Source organism: Clupea harengus, chromosome 13 (genome assembly GCF_900700415.2).
Source record: "Clupea harengus chromosome 13, Ch_v2.0.2, whole genome shotgun sequence".
Lineage (NCBI taxonomy): Eukaryota > Metazoa > Chordata > Actinopteri > Clupeiformes > Clupeidae > Clupea > Clupea harengus.
In genome coordinates this window covers 26,183,453-26,203,743 of record NC_045164.1, presented here as the reverse complement: position 1 = coordinate 26,203,743, position 20,291 = coordinate 26,183,453, and the positions used below count along the sequence as shown (strand labels likewise).

Below are 20,291 nucleotides of genomic sequence, written 5' to 3'. Positions count from 1 at the left end.
TATATATATATATATATATATATATATTTATATATAAATAAAGCAAATGGCCCCTAAAATGCCATGGGCTTATTTTCTGAAAATGCCTAAAAACTCTTTAAATATAGTTAGCATTTTCTCATATTGCATACCAATTGCATTTTACTTTGCATGGCCAAATGTGTGGAAGTGCACATCTATTTTGAGAAAACTGAAAAGTAAAAGAAAACTAAAATATGTCAGGACATACATACGGCCATACTAGCAAAATGCTACAGGGAATACAGGTGAGGCATTTTTATAATTCTATGTTGACCATTTGGACGGCTATTATAAAAAGGAGCATTTACCCCTGAATGCTCACATTTCCCACATAACACACTTTCAAAACTCCCATTAAAGCTGGTTACTAACGGCCAAGTACATTTATGTTAGAATACAGTGAGCGCCGAAATGCTAATATTTTTCTGGCCAAGTATAATGGCCAAGGGGGGGTTCAACTACAACTTCTAAATGGTTTATGAGTAGCCAGAGGGCCTAGGTTAGCTCTTCAAATGTTCGCGTAGAAAACATACATTACTTGAACATATCAAAAGATCAGGTGTCCAAACGTATTTCCCTCCTGAACTGGACTTACCTCTGCTTTTTCAGATGATGTCATTTCTTATATCAAGGCACTAGTCTAACATTTGGAAAAGTAATCAAAGCGATTTATCGTGAATGAAGCCGACCTATTTATACAAGATGTTCTGAAATGGTCGGTTTGAAGAAAGCTTTGGTTGCAGCTGCAACCCATGAATGTACCGCACGGTGGCGATATTGCTCTAATAATTGGGGCGCGTGGAGTAGGAGACAGGTTTTACTTGGACGCCTTGCCTCATATGAAGCAGCACGTCATCTAATACATAAGGGGTGAAAACGTAAAAGGGACAGGGAATTGCACACAGAGACTTCAAAAAATGCACACATATCACAGGACTGAAAAGGATAACAGAAATACACACTAACATTAACACAAACACATTCTAAAATGGAACATTAGACACTGAACACTAGTACTTCACAGGCTTACACGCGCAGCATTATGGGGCGAACTATTACTCACACTACATGTGTGGACGCACACAAGGCAAATGATCAAGGCAATCAACACAAAAGTCGCCTTTCAACTGCAGGAACTCACTGTTTCCATTACGGTGCATGAAATACGGACCTTTCATATTTTGCTATTTGATCGCTACATCAAGTTCAAGTTCAAGTATTGTATTTGTCAGATGCACAGAACAACACTGAGTCAGACTGGGCACTGAAATTCTTAAGACAAGACACCGCACAACAACCTATCATAGCATAACATAAAATAACATAACATAACATATAAGTGCTCTGAACATAAATTACACATATAATAAACATATAATACATCTATTAAATATACAAAATAAATATACAATACAATCTGCTAAACATATAATACACATATAGCTATACTAACCTAATAAACCTATACTAACCTAAAGACAAATCAAGTGTGCCTGGTATCAGGTAGTGCAATATTACTGGTAGTGCAAACAGTAGATGAAACTGTAACATGTAAAGTGGCGAGACTGTATCATTGTCCATTTAAAAGCCTGATGGCCCTTGGAAAGAAACTGCTGTCCAATCTACGGGTGCGAGACCGAATCAATCCCGAGCACAACAAAATAATACCGTATCCAGCAGCACCAACATTAGGCCATTAAACCAGATATTTTCTAGATAAAGTTTGAATTGGTCAAATCGACAGTTGCATTTTACTCTAAAGTTGCACACTCGATGACAATCCAAAAAAAGGTTTACTGTGTTTATTGACTTCAATTCACTCACTTACATTTCAACTTATTCACACAAATGAGCGAATGAATGCACCATTGCCTTTTTTAATACACTTCCACATCTGAAAGAATAAATCTTGCTGGTTTAAAAGGGTTTGAGGGCTGCTCAGGACCTAAAAGTCTTGGCGATTCTGAAGTGGCCGCCCGAGCGAGCCATGGACCAGCTGGGGGACTCCTGTCACTGTTGACCAGCTGGGGGACTCCTGTCACTGCTGACCAGCTGGGGGACTCCTGTCCTGTCACTGCTGACCAGCTGGGGGACTCCTGTCACTGCTGACCAGCTGGGGGACTCCTGTCACTGTTGACCAGCTGGGGGACTCCTGTCACTGTTGACCAGCTGAGGGACTCCTGGCACTGCTGACCAGCTGGGGGACTCCTGTCACTGTTGACCAGCTGGGAGACTCCTGTCACTCACTGCTGACCAGCTGGGGGACTCCTGTCACTGTTGACCAGCTGGGGGAATCCTGTCACTCACTGTTGACCAGCTGGGGGAGTCCTGTCACTGTTGACCAGCTGGGGGACTCCTGTCACTCACTGTTGACCAGCTGGGGGAGTCCTGTCACTCACTGCTGACCAGCTGGGGGACTCCTGTCACCGTGGACCAGCTGGGGGACTCCTGTCACTGTTGACCAGCTGGGGGACTCCTGTCACTCACTGCTGACCAGCTGGGGGACTCCTGTCACTGTTGGTCGCTGCAGTGCTGTTGGGGAGGGGTCTTCCTCGCAGCGACTTCTTTCCTCTCATCTGCCCCCATCCCCATGCCTATGCAGAGCTTGGTGGCTGCCAAGCCTTGCGGTCTTGACTCTTCCAACCCAGGTAACATTTCGGGATGGACTAGGGAGATGGTGAACCCCGTATACACCAAACACGCTCAACACGGGATGCCTTGTAGGTTGCAGTCAATGTAAAGTCTATGGGCCTGGCCCAGCTTGCCGAGCCACCGCTGTGGCTGAGGTGCTGGGTTTTGAGGCGCTGGTGCCTAATGGCGTGTGGTGTGCCCAGGCGCTGGCTCCATCGGCTGCTCCTTCCCCGGGAGGGGGGGGGCGAGGCCAGGTCTAACCCCCCTCTTGGAACATCGCTCTTCGGCCGTGCCCCCTCCCGCTGCAGCTGGTCAATGAGATCCTCCACGTCTTCAAACATGGGCATCTTCTAATCCCACCTCTGACACCAATGTAGATGAAGCAGATGAAGCAGGAGAGAGGCCTCTCGTTGGTGTCTTGCCGTTTATTAAACAATACGACCTTCAGACAACTGATACAGAAGAGTAGACTCTAAAGGTCAACAGAAATACATGCTAACATTAACACAAGCTAGATAACACAAGTACTTTCTAAAATGGAACACCAGACACTGAATTAAACAATAACATTCTCACAGGCACACACACACACACACACACACACACACACACACACACAGCATTATGAGGCAAACTAGTATACACACGTTTGCAGAAGCGCATATCATATCATATCATATCATAAATGTGACACAAAAAGCGGAGCTGTCATGACCCTCTGTTGACCTGAGGTACAGCAGATCGCTACGCTACCCAGCTTCTCTATGCGCTCCACCCTACATTTAAGGACTATAATGTCCACAGTTTTCTTGGTCGTCTAGGGTTGTCTCCATTTTTTTTTCTATGTGTACAACTTGGTTGAAAAAAACCCAATTAATGTTATTGGCCCATGTCTCAGCTCAGTCTTCTCCATGTGTGTGTGTGTGTGTGTGTGTGTGTCAGCAAGAGGTGTGAGTAGATATGATGTCAGTGACTTGCTTTTCAGTGATTTGGGTGTTTTTTCAACCCTTCTACTCAGACGTCACTAATCCACAGGAAACTTGCTTGCTTGTATCCCCACATGTCTGACACGGAACATACTAAGGTTTGTGTCCCTAGGTGTGAGTTGCCGTCGGTGCTAACGCCCCCTGAAGTGGGCTAGGATCAAAACAGTTTTTGGGCAGTAGCTTGAAAACTGTTTTGCCAAAAATGATGAGGCGCATTGCCTTAGCTCATTACGAATCATTTGAGGAGAGGCGCCACACGGTGTATAATGTTCAGAGCAAAAATCTAGCACTTCACTAGCCAATATCGTGTGATGCAAACATTCTCTGGACACACGCCTGACTTTGTGAAGGTTCATCCATAGGGGGCGACACATTGACACATTTCAATATCTCAAGAACAACTAAAGCCAAGCTTTGTTTTATTTGGTATGCTTATATTCGGCTATTTGGAGTGGTCAAATCACTCAACCTGTCACTGCTTGGGAGCAGTTTGCACATCGTCTTGGACACTGATGATTGCAGCTATATTTTAACTATTTTAACTAACTAATTATTATGATAGTGTTATAAATGTAGATACTCTACATTTAGTATTTTTTTCAAACATATTCTTATCTGCAACTGATAGGCCTACATGTTATATATACATGTACACTTTTCAAAGCTTTGTCAATAAATGGCAAGTACAGGTATACAATTAAGCTCATATTGTTGATGCATTCATGTAAATTTCACAAAATAGTTCAATCATTCAAGATAGCACACTTTTCTTGGAGTGGAAAATATCTTGTTACTTTGCTTAATTCTCGCTCATTCTCACTTCTCTCAGTCATATAGCGCACCACTATGCATCACGTCTAGTATGAGAATGTTATGACAAGAGGTGTCGACAGGCACGTGCGATCCTCAACGGCTAAGCCACGACAGGCATCCACCTGACGGCTCTGACCCGTTGGGAAGAAAGAGGAATGACTGACGTCCAGCTTGTGAAAATGGCGGCTTCATAAATGAGAAGGTGAAAATCTGACCGGCGGCAGGGCCAAACTCACTAGAGGGGATGCTAAAGGTGTGTGTGTGTGTGTGTGTGTGTGGGGGGGGGGGGCGGGGGGGGGAGTCTCTTATAGTCTCACATACAAACACTCCCCAAGTCCACCCCAGGGCTATCTGATGACAACTGCGGCCCAGTCTCTCCCCTGTCCTCCCTCTGAGCTATATATAGGCCACCAAGCATCTGCAAGAAAGATATTGGTCCCTTGATATTCCCATCAGCACTTTGTGCCCTACAGAACACATTCAGCCCCCCCCCACAGCCAAACCCCGACTTCAACCCCCCTCCCCCCCCTCATCTGATCTGCCATCCACCGCCACTGACTGGATATCGCACTCCCCAAGATCTGGGTACAGACACAGGTTAAACTCACCCTGGGATTTATAAAGCTTTGGTTCAGATTGTTTTGAAGCTTTGCCTCTCTTCCCGGTTGTCATTTTAAGAACCTCTGCTTCAGTTTAGGACTCCCAAACCTGGGTAAGTAGTTTGTGATGAAGGCTTTTTAAACTAACAAAACTGCATGTGTTGTTTGGCAATGAATGGCAAACAGTAGGACTAGCAACAGTTGGTCCACGTCCCTGTTGAAATAAAAAGCCAACACAGATATTGCATAGCTGATTGGTTAAAAAAAACTCACAACTTATTGTTTATCTGGCAACTTGAAAGGTGTAATTTTCCAATGCAGCAGAATGATGGAAGTGCTACTAATATTGCTTCATAAATTTCCCCGCGTCCGGAGAGAATGTGCTGACCGCTCCTCTCTGATCGGCTGCAGTTTTTTTATGGTGTGCAAAGCCTGGGACATCCAGCTGGTGCGAAACCCGAGCTCTGTGCTCCTCTACTTGTGGTTGTTTAAGGTGGGGGGGTTCACAGGTCCCCACTTCAATCCCACCCTCATCTATCCTCACACAACTTTGAGGGCGATTCCATATTTATCACTAGAATTGTCTCAGCGTGTTTATGTGCACATACTTGTGAATGTGGGCGTGTGAGCGTGTTTCTGTGTGGGAGTGTTTGTGTGTGTGTGTGTGTGTGTGTGTGTATGTTGGTGACGCCATATTTGTCGCTAAAAGGTCTTGCTTCAAATTGGGGCTTTAAAAATAGCTGCGGTAGATTGTGTTACAGTCAAGTCGATGCAATTAGATGTACGCCATTAAAAGAGCCTTGAAGGAGCTGTAGAAACACTCAGAAGTACAGTGCAGGGGAAAACATGGGCAAAATATGTGGAGTGGAGGTTTACAATGTGGAGGTCACACCGTATGGGACTTCAATGAGTAAATCCCTCAAAGCAACTTTACTAAACTTCAGATTGTGAATTCACAAAAACCACTAAATTTAACATTCTGACTGTATTGTCATCCCATATGTGTTCTATAGCTTTCCCCAGTAGGAATAGGAGGAACAGGAGACTCCTGTGCCGGGAGAGGATGAATTTGGCCGCAGCATTCGCTGGAGACAGCATTTTCAGGACCCAAACAGAGCTAAAAATGACTGCAGACTAATGTTTACATTTGGCAGACATCTGGGTGTCCTGGGAATTTGAGGAATGTAGGGTCAGAGAGGTGTCTACTTAGGGGGTGATCTTGCGCATGGGATCAGGAGCTTGAATGCCACGGTTTCACTTTCCAGAGCTCAATCGATCATGCAATGCACATGTCAGCCAGTAGGGGGAAGCACCTCACCTTTCACGAGAGACATCCCCCCAATCTAAACTGTCACATACCAGTGGCTTTTTTCTCCCTCCAGTGGAATGTCTTTGAGTGCTTTGAAACTTGTAGATGTAATGAAAGCCTCAATCTGTCTGTCTTCGTTTCTCTCTTCAGTCTGCAGTCATGCCTCTCTCCGGAACTCCCGCGCCTCCAAACAAGCGGAGAAAGCCTTCCAAGATCGTCACCGACCTGTCTCACGTCTCTCAGAACGGTACCGCGGCGGCCACACACACACACACACACAAGCATTCCCCACGGGAGCGAACCTTTCTCATACTGACCCAGCCTATTACTGCCATTGCATGAAGCATAAACACAGCTCGTCGCACATGCAGCTATTTACATCAGTATAAGTAGCTCTAAAAGTAATTTACTGCAAACATTCCCCTTAAATTGTGTCACTCTGTTTACTTCATTAAAATCACTTATGACTTGGCAGGTATAAGGTCTCTCACGTAGACGAGAGGCTTCCTAAAACATAGGCGCAGCAAAGGCACAAACACACTTGAGTGGAGTGTTTAGCTGAGGAGGTGCCTAAGTCAGTGCAGGGGCAGGGGCACAAGTCCTAGGCGAGCGAGGGGAGGACATCTGCTCTTCCTGTTGTGGCAGCAGTCTGGGGATGCGGAGCGGAGAGGCCGAGCCAATCCCAGCAGGCAGCCAGCTGGTCCGAGGGCTGGCCGCTCTGGTGACTGCCTGCTCGGGTCACACCCTGGAGAACACAGAGGAGGGCGGAAAGAGGGAGAGAGAGAGATAGAGATAGATAGATAGAGAGAGATAAAGAGAGAGAGAGTGAGTGAGAGAGACAGAGAGAAAGAGAGAGAGAGAATTACTATTTTTAGCCCAATTATTCTGTTCATTTGAGACTTTGTCAAAATTTCAGGCCTCTTGTCATAGAAGTTACACTTGGCTGCGCTTCACATGGGCTAATGAGTGCGAGCCTGTCACATAGACAAACATTTATCCTGTGGATTTCACAGTAGAAATGCCATCTGTCTTTTGTAATTATCACTGTGATTGTCAACTGCCCCCCCCCCCCCCCCTCCAGAGGTCCAGTCGCGGGGTCCCTACTTCACTGAAATGTAATTGCTCCACAATCCCAAGGGAAGGAAACTATTAATTAACAGTCTTTAGCATCACTGTTACAGTTTCTGTGGAAGCCTGTGCGCTGTCACTGAGGTGTGTGTGTGTGTGTGTGTGTGTGTGTGTGTGTGTGTGTGTTCTGCTGAGGCTTAAAGACAGGAAAGGCATTTTTCAGTGAAGCGACAAGCTCTGTTAACACTTAACGTTAAAATACCCTTTGCCACATACAATCACATGTTCAGGTTGGGTTTTATATACCAGTATCACCTCCTGCGATGCTGAAAATATGCCCTTTAATTGTGAACTTTCACAAAACCGGTGGTGACACATAAGAACCATAACATTGCGGGGAAACAAATACTGCGTGACTCATATAATGTGTTTAATTAAATCCCTACTTAAAACAAAAAATATATAATCCAAATTAACCCATTCGTGCTGGCTATAAGATCTGCTTAACGTAATCAGTGTCAGTGCAACAAAACATGAGGGTGTTTTTACGCAGACTATGCTTATAATCAAATTAGAAACAAGCCAGCGAATAATACTTCTTTCCTCTTCCAGTCTCCGCTGCGGGTCAAAGCAGATTTACATGAGCAGAAGTGTGCCAGGGAGGGAGATCATTTGTACAGCTGCTATTTCCTCTCTCTGGCCTCCTTTGTGAACTACAGATCCGCCCCCTGATGAATGTGGCAATAAGGAAGCATATAGTAGCTCTCACAAAGACGCTATTTAGCCTGTCATTTGATAGGAAAATCCCTGGGCCCTTTTAACAGCAGCGACTCAAAGTGAGCTCTGACAGATCAGAATGCAATGGCGAGAGAGCCCTGGCGAGGCTAGCCCTGGAGTAAACAACAACAGGCTAGCCCTAGAGAAAACAACAACAACAGGCTAGCCCTAGAGAAAACAACAACAAAAAGCTCTACAAAACACTTGGCAGATAAAACATACACTACACAGTATGCAAAAATGTGGAGGTGTATCCTGTTCATGAATATTCATAAGTTATGCTTTCATCTACTGCTGAGGGAGTAAAGCAATTAAAGAACCGCCTTTGCCTATGTCAGGCTTAAGTGTTTGAGACCCAACATTTCCCAGGGAGTGCGGATGCCATGTGAGTTTTGGGATGATGGTTCATAGTGTGGAAACAGGGGAGACAACACAGATGTGACAATAATTCAACCTCATGATGCAGCATTCAGGCCTAACCCCATGCTGCGTGGGTACCTCCGCAGCTGGTTGTGCTCCCAATATTACCGAGAGGCAACCGACTCTCGTCCTGTAGTTTTTAACCTTGCACTTGAAAGGAGGTTCCGCTGTGATAAATGAAGGATTACGTGGCCTAAATTCGGAGCGTAGACATCAATGCATCATGTGCATGAGAGGACGAGCTGTGTAGCAGTTACAGGTACAAGTTTGGATGTGAAGAGGTCAGAACATTTACTCAGGGGATAACACTTGTCACCGACAGCATATGAACACAGCAACACACAAAGAACCACACAAACAAGTATTTACAAGAGACAATTCCTACTCTAGAAGTGTATTGTGACATTTTGTAAAGTCTTGTGTCACATCATATAGGAGCCAACATTCACTTTTCCTCACCTTTTTCATCACTCGTACTTAAAGTGTGTGTGCGTGTGTGTGTGTGATGTGTAGAGATTTCCTTAAAGGGTAACATAATCAAATGCTCTCACTCCTCTGTGTGGCACTGAGACATTCCTGATTCTTTATAAAGTAATATTTATTTAATTATAATTCATTGCTTGATATTTGAAAAGGTTTTCGCCCAAAGGGAAGTTAAAATAGACATAAATCCCCAAATATCACATCACCTGCAAATGTGTCAAAACATGTCATTTTACTAAATCGTGAGGTCCATGGACTTCACTGACCGTCTTACTGTTGACACCTCCTCTCCCCCCTCCAACACAGAGTTTGAGGCAGAGCCAGAGGCGTCTGAGTTTGACCTGGGCACAAAGATCCGGGCGCCCAGGGACGTCATGCTGGAGGAGCTGAACCTGATGAAGAACAAAGGCTCACAGATGTTCAAGATGAGGCAGGTGCGAGTGGCCAAGTTTATCTACGAGAACAACCCCGATGTCTTCAGCATTGGCTCTATGGTAAGCCATCACAACGCTCTTCAAAGCCCTAGAGACACTAGTATCAGTGACATATACAGTATATGAGCATTGGCTCTATGGTAAGCCATCACAACGCTCTTCAAAGCCCTAGAGACACTTGATGGAGATAATTTCCAAACACTGTTAATGACTTAAGAATATAATAATCAAGTGCCTTGTATTATTAATTACCTTATATGAATCATGTACTTATGTAAGCAGGAACATGGCTTTTCTGTGTTTCTGTGTGTGTGTAACTTAGAATATTAGGTGCCACTTAGTCTGCACATGTACAAGAGCATGTTTAGACCAGAGGTGATAAGAAGGTTCGAACTGTGCTTCTTCCGACCTTGCAAAACTTCCATCCTTGCCTCGGATATCAGAAATCCACCACGTGGTTATCTCGCTGAACGCTCAACTTCTGTCTATATAAACCTTGTGCGATGTGTTTATCAGGGCTTCACTTTCATACTTGTTTTGTGAGTGAGCCCAATTGCAATTGTTGTCTGTCTAATAAATATACTTATATGCAGCTCCGGAGTCCTGAGGTAACTAGGGTGAATTTTCACCTAACAACACTAGTATCAGTGACATATACAGTATATATTTATATATATATATATATATATATATATATATATACACATTCATGACATTTGAGTAACCTGCAATGCTCTGTTCATTCAGGGAAGCTAAAATGTATAAACGCACTTTAGGTATGAATGACGATGAAAGCACGAACCGTTAGTTGATGCCCCTCTCTCTCCTATAAATCTACAGTTTGTCCAGTTGAACATTACAGTAGCCATATTTGACAAGGTCATTGTTTCCGTCACCCAGGAGAACTTTGAGAAGCTCGTACCAAGCCTTGGGGGGGAGATGATGGATGTTGGCGGTCGCCTCGTCAGTAGACAGATGGTTGGCCAGGCAGGTTCAGAGGGCGCACCTGTGCCCCCTCCCAAACCGGGAAGCCATGGCAAGGGGGCGGGAGGAGCAGGAGGAGCAGGAGGAGCAGGAGGAGCAGGAGGAGCTGGAGGAGCAGGAGGAGCTGGAGGAGCTGGAGGAGCTGGAGCAGAGGGTGTGTGCAGGATGATCCCTAATGGTGAACACACTGCAACAAACAAACAAACAAACAAGGCTGACTTCAGTCAGTTCTTTATTGCCACAAGCGGCACACTGCAACACACACACGTGTATTTTATGGAGGCGACACAGGACACACACACACAAACACACGCAGGCCTGAGGTCGCTGTGAAATGTACGCTCTGCATTTGTCCCATCCCGGACCGTCCTTCCTCCAGGACGCCCCAGGAGCAGTGGGCAGCTTCTCAGCGCCCGGGGACGAAGTGAACCGTCCGTCTCGGTCACGGACGGACAGGAGAATGTTCTGTTTTTGCATGTTTTTTCTGTTGGGGGTTCTTACTTAGGCTTGGTTCAGTGTCCTAAATCCGTTTCCACACAGGTGCAGGTGGGAAAGCAGATGAGAAGAGTGCAGGCAAACGGGAGTATCTGAAGCTGTACGTCTCCCCGTGGGAGAGGGCCATGAAGGGCAACGAGGATCTGATATCAACCCTGACATCTCACATGCCGGCCCCTAAAAGGCACCAAGATCTGCCCAAATTCAAGAGCTTCAACAGGTGGGATTAATCAGTCTTAACACTATGTTATTGATTTTTTTGTTGTCTCTAACCCATCTTCATCTTAGTCACTCTTTCTCTCTCTCTCTCTCTCTCTCTCTCTATCTATCTCTCCCACTCTCTCTCAGTGTGTGTCTCTCACTCTATATTTCTCTCCCCCCCCTTTTTTTTAGGTCTGCCATTCCCTTTGGTGGCTTTGAGAAAGCATCCAAGCTCATGACCTTCCAGCTTCCAGAGGCCGAGGTGGTCGAGGAAGAGTCTGAACCAGCTGTGATGTACCAACAACACATCGCCACTCGGCCCTCCTTCAACCGCACCCCCATTGGGTGGGTGACCAGCGGTGAGTCCAGCAGCATCCACATGGAGCTGGACGCCATACCTTTTGATGGGGAGACAGACGACCTGTGAGGGAGACACACAGACATGCGCACACAAATATAACGAGACACCCTACCCCCCCCCTCAACTTCAGTACCCAAGATCATTCATAGCTTTGAATGAAGGCTGTTCTATTCTGATCTTTCCTACACACAAGCAGACACATGAGCAGAAACCATATCATATGTTTGACACTCTAATATTGCCCAAGGTCAGGGGTCATCAGGTCCGCAACCAGGGAAATTAAAGAGCCTCATGTATCGCTTATACGAGTGGTCTATTTTATTTGTATCAATTTGCTTAAGGCTTTATAGTAGAGAATGAACTATCTACATATTTACTCACGTCTTTATTATTTTTCCAAAGAGCTGAATTTAAAAACATTGGAAATATTATATCTTATCTCCTTTCCTGTATCTCACAAGAACTTTTGCATGACTTACGCATAACTTTTGAAATCTAGATAGGGTAGAGTGAGAGGTGAATGTTTTCCTACCCTTTTGTCATGTCATACTGTTGCACTTCAAGGTGGTAGGCATGATCGAAACTAAAGGCTCTTGCTTATGTTCCTTACAGACGGCAACCTGTACTTATCTATCTACTTGCTTCTGTAATGTTAAGGCTTGCAGCAGCACAACATATCAACTCATCTCTAGTTACAACATGTAGATACACATTGAAGGCTCTTAGCCTCAAAAAGGCTGACCTTGTGTCCTCTGACAGTCAGTTGCCTCTTTGTATGTCCTCGCTGCCATTTAATAAACATTTTCAAAGTGTAACAGTTTTGTTTTTATTCTGTTCAGCTCACTGAACATTCAAAATGATAAGATGTATGTCATGTATCTGTGTGTATGTATATGCAAGTATGCGCGCGCGTGTGCTTGTGTGCGTAGCCTACCCTAGAAGTTGTTAGGTTGTATTGCAAGGGAGGGGATGAAGACACTCTCCACACACCCTCTGAATCAATCCCATATGTAAAGAATTGTCGGTGAAATAGTTATCATGTGATAAGACTGAAAAGTTCTAAATATCATCGACATTCGCAAATTACTGATTTGACAACGTAACAGAAAAAATCCGACATCCCTACTCCTCTACATTTGTTCTCCTGATGTCGCACTAGTACCTGAAGGAAAACATCGCGAGATTTGGTTGCCTTGGCTGCAGCACAGAGTGACGCTAGAGGATGTTTGAGGTTTAGCGGCAGAGAAATCACCCGAAAATTTGCCTGACTAACGGAGGTAAACGACTCTGGGCCCGAGAAGGTGAGTTAAAGAACAGCATCTTTAGGGTACTTTTTCATGTATTATTTATACATTATGGTGGACAGGAGAACGGTAGAGCGACAGCGAATTTTGTTTAGACTTGAAGAAGTTATTGTAGCTAGCTACGCACATGCACATGTCTACAAGAAATTCAGAGTGACGTTCACCTTAAGGATGCATCAGACCCCATCTACCGTTGGAAGGACTGATGCTAGCATAGCTTTTTTATTTCGCGTGTGCCGATCAGCGAACATGACTGTTAGTTTCTTTTCAGTACACTGAAATATGGGCCAACATAATCTTAGGTACCAGTTTGTAAGTTTGTTACCATCAAGCTGTTGAATTCCAAAAGAGTAAACTAGCCAACGTTAGTATGTTGAGGACAGCCGAAAGCCCATTTAACCTGCTGACAAAGCAATCGCATCCCGTTGCTAGCTGTCTAATGAGTGCCTATTTAATCGGTGCTTTGTTGAAAGCGAAATAACCACAACAGGGTCCAGTTCCCACCCCTTTACAAATGTTGGGTTATTTCGTTTTCAGTCTGGATTACGATTTTTGCCCACTGCAGCAGCAGAGGGTGTCGTTGGTTGACACCACAGTACCCATGTGTTCGCTGAGTCTGAACTATCGATATGCCAGCTGAAAGCGCTTGCTGGGTCTTGTTCTCTGTCCGCAGTAGATCAGTTTTTATGTTGCCTTCTAGGTAACGTTTGTCTGGGAAAGAATAGGAGACCCGTTCATGACATTTTTCATCAAACACCAACTGTCTGCAGCATACTAATGGCGAAGCTGTTGATAATCTTGTAACGGGAATTCGGTTATCGTAGCGCATGAAATAGTTGAAACAACTGATGAACTCGGACTGAATAATCTAGCTTTAGGGATAGTTACACGTATTGCCTTTTAATGCTGCATTTTGCATGTCGGTAGGTCAAGTTGCTACGCAGTCAATAAGATAAAGACACTTTAAAGTGTCATATTTTCTGTACCTGATTATCTTGCTATTTGGTGATTTCTGATTTACAGAACATTTTCCCTTTTATGCAACACGTTTTCCAATTTGTTTTAAAGCCACACCCTGTCAGGATTCAGGATGGGTAATTACTGTAGGGATGGCATTTTATCTCCACACTCGAAATGCTAAAAAAGGAATTGGCACACTTTAGCGGGGTCTAAAACGGGATGGTGGAATATCGGTGGAATTATGCAGCAGTGGGCCAGCAGAAGTTTTGCAGAAACTTCGCTTCCCTCGGCATTCGTTGGGCTTTAAAATTTAAAAACCTTTATAGAATTGAGGAAGCACTTCTTCCACGCGAGCGCAACTAAACCCACCAAGCGGAAGCATACCTTCCCAATTCTGCTTTCAATCAGATATGACATAATGGATTGCGTAAACAAACAAACAGTAGCCTAATGGGGTACCTATTTAGCACTATGGGGCTAGTTCTAAATCAGAGGGATGGGGGATATTTGCCTGTTTTGATGTCACTACTTTCTCTCTCTCTCTCCCCCTCTTTCTCAGAGATTAGCTGAGAAAAAATAAATGTGAGTCCTGGCATGCATGCCAAAGTAGAGGAGGATTGTTATGTAAAAATTTGGGATGAATAAATTAACATACTGATGGTCACTTCTGGCGGAGTGCTTCAAGGCAGGCGTTCCCATGCACTCATCAAGGCTGAGCAGAGGAGTGGGGAGGTGTTGCGGGGACGATGTTTGGAAACGCACTGACTCAAGGTAGTGTAGTACCAGGAACAAGGCTAATTGGCTGTAGGCAAAATGCATGCTGGGACATTTTTCCAGACTCAGCTGTGGAGAATGCTCATGAAAGCTCATTCCAGGCTCTCAAATGAAGTTCGCACTGCAGGGAAACATTTAGCTGAAAACGGAACATGGATTTTCTTGCATAATTGGAATGTTTCTTTTGTTTAGAGGAGTTTCTCTCTAGATGGGCAGTATGTTCCAAAGCGATTAGCATGTCGTCTTGCTGCTTCGTAAATCTTACTGAAATTGCCAGCGGTGGGGTGAAATACATAATTCATTGAGCCATTGAGTGATGATTTCTGGGGTTGTTGTGAAAGGTCCGAGCACGTTCACCCCTGGGACTAGATGGGAACGCGAGGTGACAGAAGTGTCAAGATATAGACCACATCCGGTCATAAAACATCCTCCCTACTTATTGGCTTGTGTTGTATTTTTAAATTAAATTCAGTTTTGGGAAAGCAGAGGTACACTTTAAAGTTTAAAGGCCTCAATTCCCATTGAAAAAGAGAAAAGATGAAGATGTAACCCATAACCTGGTTCCCTCTCGCCAGTCTCTGATTAGACCCCTCACTACCTCAGCCTCTTTCTGGCGCATACATGGGCATCGAGAGCTCAGGCTTCTCACGCTCTTCTCATTATATGTGTGCCTTTTCTTGAGCTGCATTCTGAAGAGAGAGAGAGAGAGAGAGAGAGAGAGAGAGAGAGAGAGAGAGAGAGAGAGAGAGAGAGAGAGAGGAGAGAGGAGAGAGAAGAAGAGGAGGAAGGGGAGGGGAGGGGGAATCAGAGAGAGAGAAGAGAGAGAGAGAGAGAGAGAGAGAGAGAGAGAGACACACACAGAAAGAGAGATATACAGATACAGAGATAGAAGAAAAGTGGAAAGACCGAGAGACAGGTAACCCACGGAGGGAGAGGTTGTAGTCATGTCATTTTGCAGAGAGAAATTGCACAGGAAATGAGTCCTGCACATGGGGAATTGGATGGTTTCTGCTAGGATGATTACCTTGGAATGGGAAGGTGGGCGGCTGGTTGGTCGCTTGGCTATGGCTAAAAAGGTGCACTGTAGCCTCTGAGTCATACCCCACTGCCTGAAACCATAATGGCCTCGAACAGGTTGGCAGTGAGTGGGTGACGTCACCTTCTCATTCTCCGTGGCCTTTGTGTTTGGGATGTAAGGTGCCGGTGTGATCCTACTCTTATTGGGAGCGTAGCCTGTTTACCAAGGCGGCAGTGGTGAACAGATTGCATTCGATTGTACATGGTCCTCTAAACTACTGAATGGGTTTAAGAGAGATGGCACTTGTGGCAGTTTTTCGGTTCAGCTCATCATGTTCTGCAATGAAAGCATAAAATTGTGAGGAAATTATGTAATTACTAAAATTATAGGTGTTAATTACTTAAATTATAGGTGTAATTTCAGTGAAACACTTGCTGTACAAAGACACAGGTTGGACATTCTGCTGTTCCTTAATAATAATAATAATAATAATAATATAATAAAACTTTATTTATATAGCACCTTTCATGCAAAAGAATGCAGCTCAAAGACTAATAAAGACTAGGCCTATTTAACGGCTCGATCAAACGACAGGAACAGGCTAGGCTTACAATGTTGTGACAATGGCATGACACTTGAATGCTGGAGTTGATTGTTTTTTGACACATATTGTTTCCCTACCAACACAGACACTCTGCGTGGCCAGGGCTAATCACGGAGCTGAGAATAGTACAAAACAGGTTGGATAGCATCTGCTCCTTCTATTCTCATGTCAGAACACATCAAAAGCAGCAAAGAGAGATTTACCTGTGGAAGCGTGTAGAGAAGAAGAAATGCTCAACATACTATAACTGCAAATACTGACCTGTATTTGTCTCTCTGTTGTGTTATATGTCTTGTGTTTTTATAGTGTAAATATGTATATATATATATATATATATGTTCAATCTATATTTTTTTTGAGAGCTGCTACCTTAATTTCGTTGTACTTGTGCAATGACAAATAAATCTATTCTATTCTATTCTATATATGTCAGCCTTCACATATGGGATCATGTGTGCAGGCCGTTCACAGTTTCCATAGACAGTGATAATAGGGTTCTCTTATCGAACACATGGGAGTGATACAGTGCTACTGGACCGTGTGCTAATGCTAACTGACATCTTTTGACCTATAGGATCATTATGGGATGTCCGTGGGCTGCTTCTGTGGCTGGTTTTGTCAGAACGTGAGGTTCTGAGCGTAGAATAGCGGTTGATACATCAGCCTACATTACCACTCATGCAGTGGGCACATAACATGACCCGATACAATTGGTACATTCAGAGAAGTGCCCCTCTTAATGACCAGATACAGTTGGCACATTCAGAGAAGTGCCCTCTTAATGACCAGATACAGTTGGTACATTCAGAGAAGTGCCCTCTTAATATCCTGTCCTCCGTGAGTTCACCCCGAGCAGTGACCGATTGGCTGTTCATGTGTCGTGTAATTAGGAAGCTTTCATGTGCTGTGCAGAGGTCAATGGAAGCCTCATGCCGTCCAGGCTGATTTTGTTTTTGGCAAATTTTTCCTTGATGATGAGTCTTACGTTTAGATAAGGTTTCTAAAACAAAAGGTTGAACCTTCTGTAAGTTTGGCCTGTTGCATACTTGTAGGCCAAGGAAACACGCTCTAGACCTGATTTGCTGTTAGCATACTACAAACATTGCTTGACAGACAGTGTGAGTGAATCATGAATTAGTAACACATTAAGATACAGCCACAAAGGGGAAGAACTGCATCGTATGAAAGGGTTTAGAAAAAAGGACAAAAACAAGATCACTGGCAGTGTGGAATTCATTCCTGAAAGTCATGTGAGGTTCTGTTCCGGGAACAGACAGGATTCCACAGTGGTGAGTAGTAGTTGTGTGCGGGTCAGTGAGGAGGGCTGAACGAGGCATTGGCTGATGGTTCGCAACTGAGTTCTTCTGTCAACCCCACCCCTTGGGTTTTGGGGCCAGTGTCTGACCCCCCTGACCCCGCCGTCATCTAATAGGTCAGGGGAGGTCGGCTGGAAATGAATACGGCAAATTGGAATCCATAACATGGACGATGACGGTTTGTATTCAAATTTGTAGCTGACCTGTAGAATTTAATTTCAGGACAGTTAATCAATGAAACTGTCACATATTCTGAAGTGTTTTCAGGCAGTACACACACACACACACACACACAACACACACACACACACGCACACACACACACACACACACACACACAGCCTGCTTGCCTCTCCAGTGCTTATTCTAAACTCATTTTAAGAAAGTCCAGGCCCAACGAACAACAAAGGCACCCCTGGTAGTAGATGAGAGGAACATGTTGTATAATAACCTCAAAGGGTCTTTGATGCTGATTTGGGGACAGTGTGTTTGGTACAGAGAGCATTGTTCTGTCCCTGTCAACAAAGAACTGGGACACTTCCTGATTGCACTCTTTCATGATAGATGGACATTTCTCAGAAGTGTTGTAAAAAAAACGCTCACGATGTGCACGTGGGCTGAAGATGTGATAGTAGAGCCAAACAATTAATAACAGCCTAATGTAGGCCATCTCCTGTGTTTGTTTAATCGTCTCTTTGACTGTCGCTTTTTTTCTCTTTGTTTAGCCAACAGTTCCTCTTTAGTCAGCACTGAGGTACAGAACTTGTTGCCTCCTTTTTTTATTTCTATTTTTTAAAAAAGAGAAAACCTCTTGAACATGATTAATGCATTTCTGTTTTTCCCAGAACTGGTAATGAGAACGCCGCCGCCTCCTCCACCCACTCTAAATCAGGAGCCGAAGGATCTGCAGGTGCCTCCTCTGGTGCTGAAAGGCACACAGCCTAACTGACCAATTTAGCTCACTTACCGGAGAGAACGAGGCCCCATTATCAGACATCTGCCTTTGGCTCGGTAAAAAAACACTCTGATTGGTGTTTTGGCAGAGGTGTGTGTGATAAGGACAGAAGGTCTATCCGAGAGGTTTGACCAGTGGAGCAGCATCTCTGAGCTTGTGCTCTGACCACCTCTGTGCATTCTAAGTTGTGAAAGATTCTCATGTTGTTGTTTTTTATAATTGCGAATTCTTGATGAAAATGGCAATGCTGTATTTTCTAGATTCAGCCCGAGTTAGCTTGATATCGTGATGGAGTAGGCAGGAGACTCTTGTGTGGCTGGTGAGGAGAATTTGTTTATTCAGAATGACGAAGTGTCCATAAGGCGATGTCTCAGCAACATGATGTTCACAGAATTCTTCTTCTTCTTCTTCTTCTTCTTCTTCTTCTCTTGCATGAACATGGCGCCAGCTCACATGACATGGGTGGATGGAAACATTTGTCATGAAATAAAATAATGCCATGAAATAAAAACCACTGAAATCCTTCAGTTAAATGCAGCTAAGATCCAGCTTTTCTGTAAGACATGGGTCATAAACAGAGACAGAGCTGAACTTGAATTTATCTCTATGGCAGTGAAGGCGTGTGTAACCAGAAATTGGCTACAGATGGTACCAGATGTCTCAAAGTTTTTGAAACACTTTTATAAGGATCCATTTGTTAAAAAGGGCAGTGTACATCTGGACAATGATGACTTTTCTGTTGTCATTTTAGGGTGGCTTATTAGAGAAGTGGACATTGGACTTTTGGGCAACGCTGAGTAATTGGCTTGCTTCAGTGAAACCAATCTGTTTGTCGAGGCAAAAGCGTCAAGGTTCTTTCGGTCTGAGTTGTTGTTATCCAAAGACTGAGCTCTGTGTGAAGTATGTTATCTCATAAATCTCTCTTTGCATACAAGGCTCTTGTTCTACGCTTCTTCTGTTTTTGAGCTGATAGTAAGCCTACAAAATGGGAGTGTGTTTACAAATCCCAATTTACACTCAAAAGGGGCTTTGGTGCGGATTGGTAGTTTGGTTTCACACTGCAACATAGAATGAATGAATGAATGAATGAATGAAGGAACGAATGAATTAAAGAATGAGCGAGACCTCCTCACGGGCGTCAGAAGGTGAAAAAAAACGTTTGATATAAATGAAAAATAAAATCTAGAACCATAGGTCTGGTTTGCCGTAATGCAAACCAGCGTAAAAGGCCTGGATTGATATCTTCTTTATCAAATCAGTACATTTCCTTAATTATTAAGATATATCTTATATTATATATCTATATTTATCATATGTGCACAATGCTTATTCCTTTGTTTACAGTGTCGGTACTAAGCATTCATTTGGGGAAGAGGGGTGGATTGAAACCACAGAAAGACTAATGCTTTGCCCTCAGCGACGCTTTGGGGCCTGTCCCTTTAAAGATTCAGAGAGTCACGGGAGGTAGGCGGGGAGATGGGAGGGGTTTCCTGAGGAAACAGGTGTGTGCCGATAGGGATGATGTCACTGTTTATGTGTCACCTGGGGGAGACTTGCGTGAAGTTCTCAGTAATACACAGCTGCTGTCGTGTCCGGGACACAGACGACTACCACCCCGTTGTAGTGAGTACCAAGAACACCTCCTCCTGACATATTGAGAGTGCCTTTTGTGTCAAAGGGAAAGGTTATCTTGCATGACTATGGGACTAATGGGATTAGCCGGAGCTTTGCTGGTTGGCAGGTGTGACCAATGCTCAGCAGTCAATGAATGAAACCGT

At 44.2% G+C, this 20,291-nt stretch overlaps 2 protein-coding genes across 3 annotated transcripts in view; both read left to right on the top strand.

Annotated features, from left to right (window-relative positions):
• Positions 1 to 4,980: 4,980 nt before the first annotated feature.
• On the top strand, positions 4,981 to 12,393 carry myoz1a (myozenin 1a). Of its 2 annotated transcripts, none has more exons than XM_012827568.3 (6): positions 4,981 to 5,163; positions 6,510 to 6,606; positions 9,414 to 9,601; positions 10,442 to 10,679; positions 11,066 to 11,240; positions 11,414 to 12,393. In XM_012827568.3, the coding sequence occupies exons 2-6, from the start codon at positions 6,519 to 6,521 to the stop codon at positions 11,646 to 11,648; spliced, it is 924 nt and encodes a 307-aa protein (XP_012683022.2). In that variant the 5' UTR covers positions 4,981 to 5,163; positions 6,510 to 6,518; the 3' UTR covers positions 11,649 to 12,393. The 2 variants fall into 2 exon arrangements, with proteins under 2 accessions (XP_012683022.2, XP_012683021.2); XM_012827567.3 differs by having other exon boundaries at positions 10,442 to 10,703.
• A 225-nt stretch (positions 12,394 to 12,618) lies between these two features.
• Positions 12,619 to 20,291, top strand: part of usp54a (ubiquitin specific peptidase 54a) — a 79,500-nt gene continuing 71,827 nt past the window's right edge. The window contains exon 1 of the mRNA XM_042709639.1: positions 12,619 to 12,883. The gene's annotated coding sequence lies outside the window, so the exon portion shown is untranslated. The remainder of the gene's footprint in view (positions 12,884 to 20,291) is intronic.

Bases quoted from the DNA above. Each gene is read 5' to 3' on its own strand.
- myoz1a (XM_012827567.3), top strand. From the start codon at position 6,519: ATGCCTCTCTCCGGAACTCCCGCGCCTCCAAACAAGCGGAGAAAGCCT. The intron at 10,704-11,065 runs GTGAACACACTG...GTTTCCACACAG, and splicing joins GTGCAGGATGATCCCTAATG to GTGCAGGTGGGAAAGCAGAT. The intron at 11,241-11,413 runs GTGGGATTAATC...CCTTTTTTTTAG, and splicing joins AAATTCAAGAGCTTCAACAG to GTCTGCCATTCCCTTTGGTG.